This window comes from Sus scrofa, chromosome 9 (genome assembly GCF_054392235.1).
Source record: "Sus scrofa isolate SSC_HxYL_T2T_F1_AM1 chromosome 9, Sscrofa_HxYL_maternal_Yorkshire_Landrace_v2.0, whole genome shotgun sequence".
Taxonomy (NCBI): Eukaryota; Metazoa; Chordata; class Mammalia; order Artiodactyla; family Suidae; genus Sus; species Sus scrofa.
Genome location: NC_139391.1, coordinates 88,733,961 through 88,748,050, shown reverse-complemented (window position 1 = coordinate 88,748,050; position 14,090 = coordinate 88,733,961). Strand labels below are relative to the sequence as shown.

The 14,090-nt window shown below is 34.6% G+C and overlaps 1 protein-coding gene across 13 annotated transcripts in view; it reads left to right on the top strand.

The window, feature by feature from the left end:
* DGKB (diacylglycerol kinase beta) overlaps nt 1-14,090 on the top strand; it is a 657,175-nt gene that overhangs the window by 147,370 nt on the left and 495,715 nt on the right. For all 13 annotated transcript variants that reach the window (XR_014815900.1, XR_014815899.1, XM_084977158.1 and 10 more), the window contains 3 exons: nt 8,334-8,451; nt 11,068-11,156; nt 11,239-11,355. Coding sequence is in view for 11 of the 13 variants with exons in the window: in XM_084977158.1 (XP_084833284.1) it covers nt 8,334-8,451; nt 11,068-11,156; nt 11,239-11,355 (324 nt within the window). In the remaining 2 variants the exon portion in view is untranslated. The remainder of the gene's footprint in view (nt 1-8,333; nt 8,452-11,067; nt 11,157-11,238; nt 11,356-14,090) is intronic.

Here is a 14,090-nt window from a genome sequence, read left to right as displayed (position 1 = left end):
ATCCTGCTGAATAGCATTGAGAACTATGTCTAGATACTCATGTCGCAACAGAAGAAAGGGTGGGGGAAAAAACTGTAACTGCAATGTATACATCTAAGGATAACCTGACCCCCTTGCTGTACAGTGGGAAAATAAAAAAAAATAATATTAATAAAAAAAAAAAAAAAAGCTAATGCGTCCACACCAGATTTTTATACTTGGCATTAAAAAATTAACTATAGCTAATTAATATGCATATAGTAAAATGTGTACTTACATTTAAAAAGTAACGCTGATAGAAAGTACCATGACATTTATATTTAGAGTTTTGAGATGCAAGAATGTAGCATCCCCCGTTTGCTACTGATCCCCAAACTTTTCATACTTGTTACCAGCAGTAACACTTTTTCAGATTCAAGACTATACCACAGTTATTTAAGGTACCAAATATTTTAAAAGTCATTTCTTAAGAGATGTTGCAGTCTGTTTTCACAAAACACATTGGAGTATATAAAAATATGTTTGAACATATTTATATATGGGTGTAGGAATCTATAAATGGGCTTCAGGATAGTAGAAGATACAGGTCTGTTTTATCTGTATCTTCTAACTTTTACATTCAGGTTAATCTTACCCTACATGAGACCTATGGGATTTTAGACACAGTCAGAGGAAGGAAAAGAAAAATTACTAATAGACCATAAATAGAAAATTATCCTTAAAGTAAACAATTTATTAGAACAAAGAGAATATAGATCTCACTGTTAATAGATACGTAATTCTACATTTTGAAAACTTGTATCTAATGTTCTTTTTTTCACCTAATTTTTATTATGATTTTTATTTTTTCCATTATAGTTGGTTTACTTTCAGTTTTCTACTGCATAGCAAAGTGACCCAGTCACACACACACACATATATATATATATATACATTCTTTTTCTCACATTATCCTCCACCATGCTCCATCACAAGTGACTAGATATGGTTCCCAGTGCTACACAGCAAGATCTCATTGCTCATCCATTCCAAATGCATGCAGTAGTTTACATCTATTAACCCCAGACTCCCAATCCCTCTCACTCCCTCCCCTTCCCTCTCGGCAACCAAAAGGCTGTTCTCCAAGTGCTTGAGTTTCTTTTCTGTGGAAAGGTTCATTTGTGCCATATATTAGATTCCAGATGTAGGTGATATCATATGGTATTTGCCTTTCTAACATAACTTCACTTAGTATGAGAATCTCTAGTTCCATCCATGTTGCTGCAAATGGCATTATTTTGATCTTTTTTATGGCTGAGTAGTATTCCATTGTGTATATATACCACATCTTCTTAATCCATTGATCTGAGTTGTTTCCATGTCTTGGCTATTGTGAATAGTGCTGCAATGAATATAGGGGTGCATGTGTCTTTTTCAAGGAAAAGTTTTGTCTGGATATATGCCCAAGAGTGGGATTGCTGGGTCATAAGGTTATACTATATACAACCTAATATCTTTTTATAAATAACTTACATATCTGTATTGTAAATGTGTGTTAATTATTTAAAATCTGTTCTGACAAAAGCATATGTAAATTAGACCATTAGGTGAAAATAAAAAGAAAACTGTCAAAATGTTATCATTGTAATGTTTGGCATATATTTTATACTGAAAAATAGTTGACAAATAACTTTTCAAGAAGTTCTACTAATAATGGCTCCCTAGAAGGAAATTTTATATTTTTAAAGCTAATTTTTTATTCTAAATACTTATGGAAATTTTAATATTAGAGAATGAGAGAAGATGCAGGAATAAGTAATTTTTTTTGTTAATTTATGGTTAGACAGGAAAATGTAGCAATGGAGACAGTCATCAGTATTTTAAATATCAGAAAAGATTTTGAAATAATGTTTTTCTTTGGAAAATATTGATTAGAAACTCTTTGCAATTTAATTCATAAATAAATATATTTGTAAAATTATGAAAATAGCTTGGGTAAACATAGTACACAAATCTATATGTATTTAACTAAAACTATTTTAAACAATTATGCCTCATCAGTTTCTAGTGTAGCATAAATTTACCCAACAGAATGACACTTAGTTGTCTTGAATGGTCATTAGGTTAGTGATACATAATTTATATTAATATTTTCAAATTTGTGTTTTATTTTTTTCATTAAAAGGGTGTTTTTCTGTGGGGAGCTTAATAGGAGAAATCAATTCAGAGTTTCAAAGCCACCTGAGCTGTTCCGGAGCTGTGTTCCCAGTAATGACCACTAGGTGGCAGGGCTACATTGTTTAACATTTATAGATCAACTTGCATATGATGTTGGATGTTTACCCTGTAAAGAACAAGTCTGAGAGTAATACCCCTTTTTCTTCACTTCTTAAAAAATAATAAACCAATAATATTTTTAAAAATTGTCTTTTAATAAAGCGAATAAGCCATGTAATTGTGATCACAAGACAGTATCCGTTAATGGTTTTTTAATTCTCAGTGATGGCAAGTATTTTACAAAGCAGGAATGACACAATGACAACTGAGTGATGAGGGCCTTTTTTTAATAATTGAGATTTATTTCCTCTTCTGTAGGTAGCTAATATGTTATGTTATTACCTGTAGAGAATTTGATTCATAGTATCATCCCCCTCTACCCTGCCCCCTACTTCTGCTTATCAGACTGGAAATCTAGAAGCTTTAGGTTGACTTCAGCCATTTATTGTGAGGTCTGTCTTGTTATGTTGTCCTATATATTCTTGTCTGTTGTCAATTATGAGCTGAGGAAGCAAATTCTAATTGATAGTGAATGTTAAAATACCACAGTGTATTTGAAAATAGCTGTGGTATACTCGCCAAATTGTACGGATAAGAATATTGCCCTGGGAGAGCAATTCTCACTTGGAATATAAGGCCGAGCAGTTGTGATTTTATTGTAGTTCACTCATGTCCATCAACACAATTTTTAAAACTACTCTATTATACATAGTACCTGTTTTGATGCCAATTTTTTATCAAATGTTAGAGAGTAAGAGTCCTTTCCTTTTTCTTGAAAGAAGTCCTTCAAACTTTGTGATACTCAGTATGAAATGGTACAGTCTCTTACCTCTGAAGGAATATTGAGAGTTTGGGTAGCATGTGTGATTTTGATTACAATAAAAAAATGTATGCCTGAGGCTTAATCATTTTCCTTAATCATTTTCCTTCAATCTTATTGAATAATAGAACTTTTAAAAGACATCTTACTTTTGAATAAAAATATTTTCCTTTTTAAAATAACAGTATCTAGTTATAAACTCTGCTCCAGTGACTGGCAAACTTTGCCTCTAAAAGGACAGATGGTGAATAACTTAGGCTTTGTGGGTCATAAGTTCTCTGCTGGACTCTGCTATTGCAATGCAGAAGCAACCACAGACATGTTGTAGTGAAAGAGCAAGGCTGTGTTCCAATAAAACTTTATTTGCATATACAGCATGCTGGCCACATTTGACTCAAAGATCATAGTTTGCTAATTCCTGACTAATTCTATCATTCATCTGTCATATTATAAAGAGAACAAATTTTAACTTACTTTTAATCATTTTGGAAAAAGAAATCTGATATTTTTCCTTTAGCTCAATTTGATCACCCCAGGAAGACTCAGGGACTAATGAAGTAAGTAGCAATGAACGTCATCAAATTGGCTTTCACCTTGGCTTGGTTATTAACTAACTAGGTCATTTTATACCAGACAGTCATCCTCTCATTCTTTCCTTTTCTAGTATTCTTTCAGTTCAAATATTCTTATACCTAGATGAATAAAATGAATAATGCTCCAATTCCAGAAATTTGTAGTCTTGGATCATTATTAGACTTTTAGATTATTGGATTTTTCAGGGAAAATTCCTGAATTCATGTTATCATAAAAACAGGAATATGCACTTAAGTATGAGCTGGCTTAAAATAAGGATGCCTTAACTTCTTAGTCTTGGATTTTTGTGCCCAAATCTGGGCAATATCATTTTGGAATGGTTATGTATTTTGATTTTACTGTATGTGCTCACAGAGTCTGGTTTCTTTAATCCTGATATGTAGTTTAAACCTTGCTATTGATTAAATGTTTTAGGACACATTTTTTTGCTTTTGCCTCATTCAATAAAGTGAAAGTGAATGTTTGGTTTACCCCTTGATTGCTGATGAAATATGTCCCTTGCTGAGTATGATGGGGAGTAGAGCTTGATATGTTCTTAATAGACTAAGCTATATTTGGAAAACTAATATTTCACACTGTTTTTTTTTTTAATTTTAATTTGGTTGAGTTGTTTTTCTGCTGTTCATACATTGCTCAGTCTGGAAAGGAATTATGAAGCTGGATAAATGCAATGATTCTTGAGATTCCACATTGGGTCATTCAAGGGAAATGTAACCATGTGTTGCTACAGGCTGTTGAATCTGACTTTGAACCTTGAGAATGTTAGTGTCTGAGCCTGGCTTCAGAAAATGGCATCTGGAGATGGGAGGATGATTGCAGCTCCACTCAGAATTTTAAGCCCTCTCTCTGCATTCTCTTTGTCCAGGCTTGATACAACTCGTTTTTGTTTTTTTGTTGTTTTGTTGTTTTTTGTTTTTTTTTGTTTTTTGTCTAAGAGAACAGCTTCTTTCATATTGTTATAATATGTTGGAGACCTTGAATGGAAAAGTAAAATAATTTCATGGTGCTTTTATTTAATGAGTTGGAATCCATTGCACTTTTGGCCCTTCTCTGTGCCATAAGTGAAGTCAGCTGATGCAAGGACATGGCTAGGTGTGGGGATGGGTGCATTTGGGCTGTCACATCAGTGGAATTTCTCCTTGAAGTCTTTTGGAAAAATGATATTACTTATATCAGCCCTAGTCCACTTAATTACAATATGTAATCTTAGAGATATTTAGGGAAAAACAAAAACTTTAGAAATCACTAGGATAATGAAATAAGTTTCAAAATTTTCAAAGAGCATTCTTCCCTTTGAAACCTCCTTTTTATTTGTAGGGGATGTAAAGACAAGGAGGAAACTTGAGCTCCCCCTATGTCAGAACTTGCTTGAGTTTCATTAAACATTTCTCTGATGAAAGCACAGAACTGAAAGCCTTCCTTATCAAATACAGTGTTTTCTAAATATCAGGAATGCATTTTGTTACAAACAATGTCTGGTAGTGAAAAAAAAGGAACAGAATTTTTATGAAATAAAGTATTGTAAATCTACAAATATCCTTCTCAAAATGTGTTGGTTGAAATACTGTGATGTTGCACAATTCAACCCAATGACGGTAATAATATTTGCTGTTTATATAACACAAGTCTTCTAGGAGCTAAATTGACTTCACAGGTATTGTATAATGAAACCTCACACCACGGCCTGGGCGAGGAAAGTGGGTACTTGCATTTTGTTAGAGAGGAAAATAAGAAAGGTGAAATGGCTTATCCACATTTTCATCAGAGGCAAAGAACCAAGCCTTCCAGATTCCCTCCTCATTTCTTTTTTATAAAGATGAATTCTGTTCTATGGCAATAAATATTTATTTGCTATGGAAGTACTAATAGGCATATGCCCTATTGGCTGATGGGATATAGTAAGGGACAGTGTTCCCCCTTCCCCACTCAATTTACCATCTAAATAAGACAAACAAGACAAGACAGAATACAGAGCGTTGAAGTGTAATTTGCACTGCTGAGAAGTAGTTGGCTCCTGGTTTCAATTTCTTCCCTTGAAGTCACATACATATTTCATCCTTTGCATATTTTGGCAATGGATCCGGCTAAGAGCTATAAAGCTATTTAATTTGTTTTTTGGTAAAGCATTTTATGTCCGGGTAATGGATTTGTATATCAGTGGCAGCCTGTAACATGGCTAAGTGTTCTGATTGACAGAACACCCACGTTCAGACTTATTTATTTTTTGATAAGGAAAATGCCAGCTAACTTAGTCCATATGTGCTCTTCAATAGGATGAGGCTTATTCACATGTAATGGACACTCATTGAAAAATAAATGACAAGGATAATGAGAACAGTAATACACATGAAACTCAAAGTTTCTCTTTTTTCACTTAAAACTTTTTAAAAGCATTAAGCTAATTACTTCAAATAATTTGGTAATGCTTAACGTTAACTTCATCAATATACTTTTTAAAAAATTAACCTCTTAATCATTAACATCAGGGTTCCTTATTTGAAGGAAGATAAATTTTAAAATGTAGACTGTTTGGAAACTATAACAACATTAAACAAATGTATAAAGCATCTCATTCAAATAATAAACATACTAGAAATTTTATGACTCAGGCAAACCGTAACTGGCTTCAGCAATTATTGTGAAACCTATTTCCTAAGCTTTAGAGAAAAAAAAATTGAAACACTGTCTTCTGACATCCTCTCCATGACACCTTCTACATAAGTGCTTTTGTTGAGAACTTGTTAGTCCTTTGTCTGAAAAATGAATTTTAGCATTGTCAAGAACTGCGAAGGGTCTGAGAGTCACCCTGTTGGCAAGTGAACAAGTTATTTTGCCACAGTTTCATGTGTACGGCAGAGGCCATGAGCACGTGGGTCAGAAACCAAGACTTGTTTACTCACAGCAAGGGAGCAGCAGGAGCTTCTATCTGAGCTGGTTCTCAGGCCTTCAAAGTCTCCGAAGGGCCATGCCGAGAGGCCCCAGTAATGGCCATGCCCAGCATCAGAGTTCAGAACCCCTGGCTTGGGGAAACTAAATCTTTTATAACATGCAGCAAACAAACCTGTGTAACTTTTGCTTAGAAGGGAAAGATTATTTTCATTATACTGGACAGTAAGTAAACCTGCCTTCAACATCTCTATTGTGCAAAATTGTCTGTTATTCAAATGTCTTTGAAAAAAATAGCCTGGAGTGGGGGGAAAACAGTCCTGCTTACAAAATGTGCAGAAATTCAAGATACCCACGGAGAATTAGCTCCCAGGAAGCATTTTCATTAATGTTTCATATTATGATGCAAATTTGACATTTCTGGTTCTAATGTAAGAATTAGTTACTCTGGATTTAATTGGATGCTTCAAATCTGGTGGTTTATCTCTTGACTGGGAATAGAAAAAAGTGGTTAGGAAGCATAATTATTAATATTTTGTTACCAAGAAAAAACAAGATGATCTGGACATGTTTATATTTTCCCACTACCGCAGAATTGTATTAGTGCCCAGCACATAATAGGTAGTCAAAAAACTATAAAGTCAATATGTTTTAAGAAATATAGCAACTTGACTAACCTGAAAAACTGTGACCTGTGATGGTTTCTATAGAACACCAATAAATGATGTGTAAAATTAATCTGAGTTTGATACAATTTGGTGAATGAAGCACAAGGACTACATGTCAATACAAAAAGTGATGATAACGAAAATAATGATATATCTAACTTCATTTAATATCTTGACCTCCTTGTAAAGAATTTAAGAGATTTTTAAGTGTGCTATTACTTCATTTTTCTTTAATCTTAAACAATGCAGATGTAATTAAGTTCCGATAGAGAGTAGCTATTATGATATTATATAGAGTTTTGCTTAGAAAAATAAGTGATAATTACAGTTGTTTTGCTAAAATGTGAATTAATTGCACTCCAGGTTTTACTGTGGCAGATAACCATAGTGATTGTTATAAATAAATACAATAACATAGCTTTAATATTTTTGCCATCTTTCCATGAGAATAAAGTCATTCATATTTTGTAAAAGAGAATAATAGTGTAATTAGAGCCTTAAAAACATTTTTAAAATTTTTGCTATTTGAGACATGCAAAGAATGCATTAATGTAAATGATTAACATATAAGGAATCCCCAACCTAAAGTCTTAGGATATCATCAATAACTAACTTTCCTATCCCATCTCACCCCTCTACCTCTTTTTAAGACCTAAATACCATCATGGAATTTGCATATTTCTATTATCAAACAAGTGCTTGACGTATTGTATCCAGCTTTCATTTCTGAGAATCTTCTACTCAAGGGTATTTTCTCTTTCTTTATTCATTTATTTGCTTATGGAACTGTGCTAAAGATAAAGTATACAAAGATGAGGCACACAGACATACCTCTGTTCTTAGGAATCCTGAGTTTGGCAGGTCATTATCATGGTTTGGGACGTGCTGTTGAACTGTTAACAGTAGACAAGAATTTGTGGGTTGCTATAGCATCCGAGATGCATTAGCAGGATCTCATTCCACTCAAGCACATGTGTTTTTCTAGACTCTGTGGCGATCTTGGAGAAAGTCACGGATGAAATAACAGATTGTCTTCAAATGCTTCAGTCCAGCTCTGAATTTTATTGGCACTTGCATATTCCACTGTTTATTTCATTAAGTGAAATCTGTTTCTCTTACATCCCGTGCAGAATGTGAAGGATGACGGACAGCATGTGTGGCGACTCAAGCACTTTAACAAACCTGCCTACTGCAATCTTTGCCTGAACATGCTGATTGGTGTGGGCAAGCAGGGCCTCTGCTGCTCCTGTGAGTATGTTTGCTTTGCTGAGACATTATTACATCTGGTGAGGAAATGCTGATTTCATGGAATAGTCTCATTTGGAGATGGAGTTGAGAAGTTGCCTGACCCTTCCTGTGCCTGTGATCTACGTTTCCTGACCACAGGTATCCAGATCACTCTGTTAGGAACTTCCTTCAGTTTTGGGAAACCCTCTCCTTGGGAAATAAATAAAGACATTTTCCAATTCACTATCCGTTTTCTTTCCATTATAGTTTAATTTAGTCATGATTCCCATTTCTTCTGGGATTGTTAGGAAGATACCCCCTGGTCTCATGTTTATATCTCATTAATATTCGCCTCCTCCCCCGCCCCTGAGTTAGTCACTTTATTCACACTGTCTTCCTATAAAGAGCTAATTCCTTAAAGTCTTTTTAAAATACTTCAATTAACTGATTATCAGTTTGCATTCAGATTAAGAAAGCACAGGGACTACAAACTCATCTTATACCTCAGGCACATGATTTTTAATTCTATCATGAAGAAAATCTTCATATAAGGCTAATGGATATGGGGACCCAGTGTATTGGCAGTGTTTGAATTGTGTTGTGGCAATTCAGTACATTTATCTTTGCAATCCTTATGGTATTCTGTGGAGTACCGCCCACTAGAATTTTCTGATAGGGTTGGGGGAAAAATATATACATGTAAGAATAACTTGATCCCCATGCTGTACAGCGGGAAAAAATAAAAGAAAAAATTATATAAAAAAAACCCTTCCCTGATCCATTAAACCTAAAAAATAAATAAATAAATAAATAAATAAATAAATAAATTTATAAAAGTCACCTAAGAATCTTTAAAGCAACAGGGTATATGTCTGATGAATTACATTCCCCGATGTCTCTGTTAAAACAGAGGGAACATTGAGTCCTCCCATTAAAATGTGACATTCCCTTGATCCAGCACACTGTCCATCCACACCCTTTGCTGCAACATGCGGAACTGTCAAGTTTGTTAAGACACGTCCCATTTGTATGCATTGATATGAAATCTAAATTCCTTAACTGGCCTCAATGTAATACATCCTTCTCAGATATTATTTTTAGCTTACAGGTTCTTTGATAGTATGTTTGAGAGTTGACTTTCAAATATTTTATTTGACATTAAAAACCAGTTTTAGTGCCTTTTTTTTTTTTTTTTTTTTGGCTGAGTCCACAGCAAGGAGAATTCCCCGGCCAGGGGTTGAACCCAAACCATAGCAATGATAACATTGAATCCTTAACTGCTGTTCCACCAACCAGTGCTACTTTTAAGTGATTTCTTATGTGTTTAAGGATTGTAATAAAGTTATATAAAATAACATTGTGTCACTTTAGAGGGCAGTTTCTGGTGACCACATTTAAAAGCCTGATTGTATATGAGATCATTCTTCATATACAAGAGAAGTATTTTGCTTTCAAGGTTTTATTATTATTAAGGAAAAGAATTTTTCATGGTGCATTCTATTGATGGTACCTTAGGAAACAAAATGATAGTTCTCAAATAATGTAGGTGGTAGCATATAAAAGTGAGAATTTTGCTCCCAAATTTTAACAGATTGGTGTGGTGAATGTAATATTCAACATTACTGCCATTATAGAGGAGAGGAGAAAGTGTATGTTTTCTTTCTCCGTGTCACCAAAGGAAATCACAGATGTGGACATTTGGAAAGAGTTTTACTGTGTAAATATTATGTGGACTTAGCATTTTTTCATTCTCATTTCATGCAGTGGTTAATTTTTGCTTGTTTTACTGAGAGAGTTACCTGGTTGTTTTTTATTTTTTATTCTGTATATTTATACATTTAGAACCCTTAAGTTAGAACGAGTGTTTTATCAAAGAATGTCTGTTATTGACCCAAGTTATATTTAGAATCAAGTCATGAAATAATTTGAAGATGCCTAGTAAGACATATGCATTGGTTTTGTGTCACATTTTATACATACACACACGAACTTATATATGTGTGTATATACATGTTTGCACATACATATAAAATTTTGCATATATATATCATGTGCTACCCAGCAAAGGTGATTTCTTTTGGACAAACAGTGCCAAAATGGCAATGAAGGATGAGCTCTAACTGAAGGCCTGACATGTACGATGAAATCTATTCTCTGGAAATAGACTAATCAGCCATTTAACGTTTAGATAAATCAATAGACAAAATAGCATAAACTCATAGGCTTTTATTCCCATGCCTGCCAGCTGCTCTCATGCCTATACTTTGTAAAATATAGATCTCTTCCTTCTAGCAAATGACACCGAGCCATTTGGCAGTCATCAATTTGTCTTTAATATTTTTGTCATCTGGGAATTGTTGTGAAAAATTTGAGTAAGGCCTGATTTAATTAAGCATTTCCTGCTATGCCATGATAGAGGAGTCTTGGTTTTTCACATGCATAATATTTCCTGTACTAATTGGCCTTTTGTATTCCATGGTAAAAACAGTCGGCTTGGACTTCTCCGTGATGTGGCTGATTGGATTGATTAGGGAGCAGTGGTTATGAAATGAGGTTCTGTTAATGTCATCCTTTCTCTATAAAATTGCAGTCAAGGACTAGGATTAGCTCTGAATTTGTGGACATGTTTCCTTTCAGTTTGCAAGTACACAGTTCATGAGCGCTGTGTGTCCAGAGCACCTCCTTCTTGCATTAAGACTTACGTGAAGTCCAAGAAGAACACTGACGTAAGTGTATGGCCCTGCTTGCTTTTTGAGGGTGGCGTTTATGGATGCCTCCTCTTACCACAGCACTCGTGTTCTGTTCCAGGTGATGCATCATTACTGGGTTGAAGGCAACTGCCCAACGAAGTGTGATAAGTGCCACAAAACCGTTAAATGTTACCAGGGCCTGACAGGACTGCATTGTGTTTGGTGTCAGATCACAGTGAGTAACATGGAAGAATAAATCTCCAGCATTCACTCACCATGACAACAGTGTATCCCAGATTCTCTGAGAGTCCTACCCTGGAAGGTCATTCTGAATTGTTGACTAAGTCCAAGTTAGCATAAAATCATGGCGGCTCCCAAAGGGATAAGGGTCAGAGTCAGATTTGTCTTCCAAGAATCCAAAACTTTAAAGCTAATGACAACCTTAGAGATAATAGTGTCATAAGGTTTTCTAACTCTGCTCCATGGAATTCTGGAAGCTGACAGGAAGGTAACCTGTTTCCATGGCTGTGGGTGGGCAGTGAGCCTGGGTTGCTGACCTGGTAGAATTCAGGTATCCCTCTGCTCTGCAACACTGTTTTGGCAGAATTTTCTATTTTACATGTTGTAAATTTATTTTAATCACAGGATCTATGGGCTTAAAAAATAAGGTAGAACAATGACTAATGTAATCCAAAGACTTAATTTTATAGTGAAGACACAAAGACCAAGAAAACCTAAGCAGATTGTCAATGACCACATAACAAGGTGGAGATGCAAGGAGTCCATGTTTTAGTTCTTGATGCTTCTGAGAACTCACTTTACCCTTCCATTCACCATGCTGTTACCTTGCTTCTTTAGTTAAGTCAGTAGTTGGGGAATAAGAGATGTGGATGTAAACACTAGTCATTAACAGCACTGACAATGGAGAAAGAGGAGGTCACTAGGTCTTTCCTGAGAAACTTCAGCCTGGCTTGCATCATTGTCAAGGCTGCTTCAAATCACTTCTGGAATAAATGCAGTTGTTAGATGGTACCTCTAGTATTTCATGTTTCATATTTTATTTCTGGATGTTAATGAGAATAAACATTTTTAAGAGTAGCTTTTTTTTTTTATAGTTTAGTAGAACATTTATGAGACTGCATTTTTCCCCCCATTGGTTTTGTTTTCTTTTTACAGCTAGTGTGTGAGTCATCTTGTTAGAGGACAAATTGTTCTTGCTTTTGTAGGAATAAAACAGTAGGGAGCACTGTTTCAGTTAAGCAAATAAGCTTCTCTGCAGTACCCTTCAAAAACCCTTCTCAACACACACACCATTTAAAAATTTTTCTTAAGCACACACACACATACATACAGAATAATGAGAAAAACAAACTGTGACTTGCATTTCAAAAGTACAATTAAGTACTTTTTTTAAAATGAACACACTTTCCTCAATCATTTTCAGTTATTATGCTGTTAAATTATATTTACATTTGAAATTTCTTCAATTATGAAAGACAGTTTTATTTTTTAAAGTGTTTGGTTATTATAATAAAATGTCTAACAATGATTTAAATTACATGTAAGAATTACTTAAACATATTGAGTTCTCAGTTTCAGGAAGACCACAGCTATTTCAATTTTCAAAAAAAATTTTTCCCACAGAGTGCATCTTTAATTACTTGCAGCTTTACTTTAAATATCAGAATTTATTTCTTCTTTGTTTTTCAAGTTATTTTTCCCATCCCTCGTATATTTCCAATGTCATATTTCAGACTCTTATTTTTCTTTCCTTTTTTATTTAATGAAAAATATATATTTAGAGTTAGAACACTCTAAAATATGCATTGCTACCTTTCCTAATACAAAAGTTTTTAGTGATTTAAAGTTTCTTTATTTGACTCCTCTCCTCCTTTCCCCTTTTAATCTCTATGAAGTATATCTTCTGCCCTTCTCATTCTATGGGGAGCACTCTCTTCAAAGTTACCATTGTTGATGGTCTCTTACTGATACTCAAGGTATCTTGAAATGTCCATCTTCTTCTATATTTCATTTTGTTTTTCTTGTTTTCTTTCTTTTGTTTTAGTGGTTCCCCTCATCTGTAACTCCAAAATCTACATTTCTCGCTCAAGCAGTCTCCAGTTATACATTTATATTTGGTCTTGATTCTGGTCCTAGTCTTATAAGAAATTACATTCTTCATTTTATAAGAAAGCTACCTCTGAATAAACTGTGCTTTTTAAAATCTAAAGATTTCATGTTCAATTCCATTTAGGCAACATACCCCTAACATCTCATCCTTAACAAGAGGTCAATATATACGTGAAGATGACCCCAAGGCAAAGCATAATGTAAACTGTAAATGTCATTAAATCCTGAGTTCTACTTAAGATACAGGCTAATCAGGGAGCAGTGAAGGGTTTAAAGCAGAATCTGGGGAAGAGCATTGCCCTCTTACTAAGCTCTCTCAAGACCTGAAGCTTCTGGCTGACGTAAGCCTCATTTGCTGTAAACCATGATATCCAGGGGTCCTGTGGATATTTGGTTCATGCAACAAGATTGCAGTTTTTTAAAAAAGGTCTCATTTATCCAGAAAAGTATAGATAGCCTTCTATAAAGTAACTTTAGCTTCTGTGTGCTTTTGGATTTTTAAATTGGGCAGTTCTAAGAATACATTTATCAATTTATTGACTTTGTGCCTAGGTTAAACAATATATTTAGGTAGTGCCCTGGTGGTGCAGTGGGTTAAGATTTGGCCCTGTCACCACCGTGGTTCCTATTACTGCTGGGGGGTGAGTTCAGTCTGTGGCCTGGGAACACCTGCATGCCACTGGCACAGCCGAAATGTTTACCTCAGAACATTTATGTGTTTAGTATAATCTGTACTTTCTTCTTGAACCACTGTATGAAAATTTTAGTAAAGAGTTAATCTGCTCTTGACAGGCTCACCTACACTACAGATTGCCTTTCCACTTGAATCTACTTTCTTAA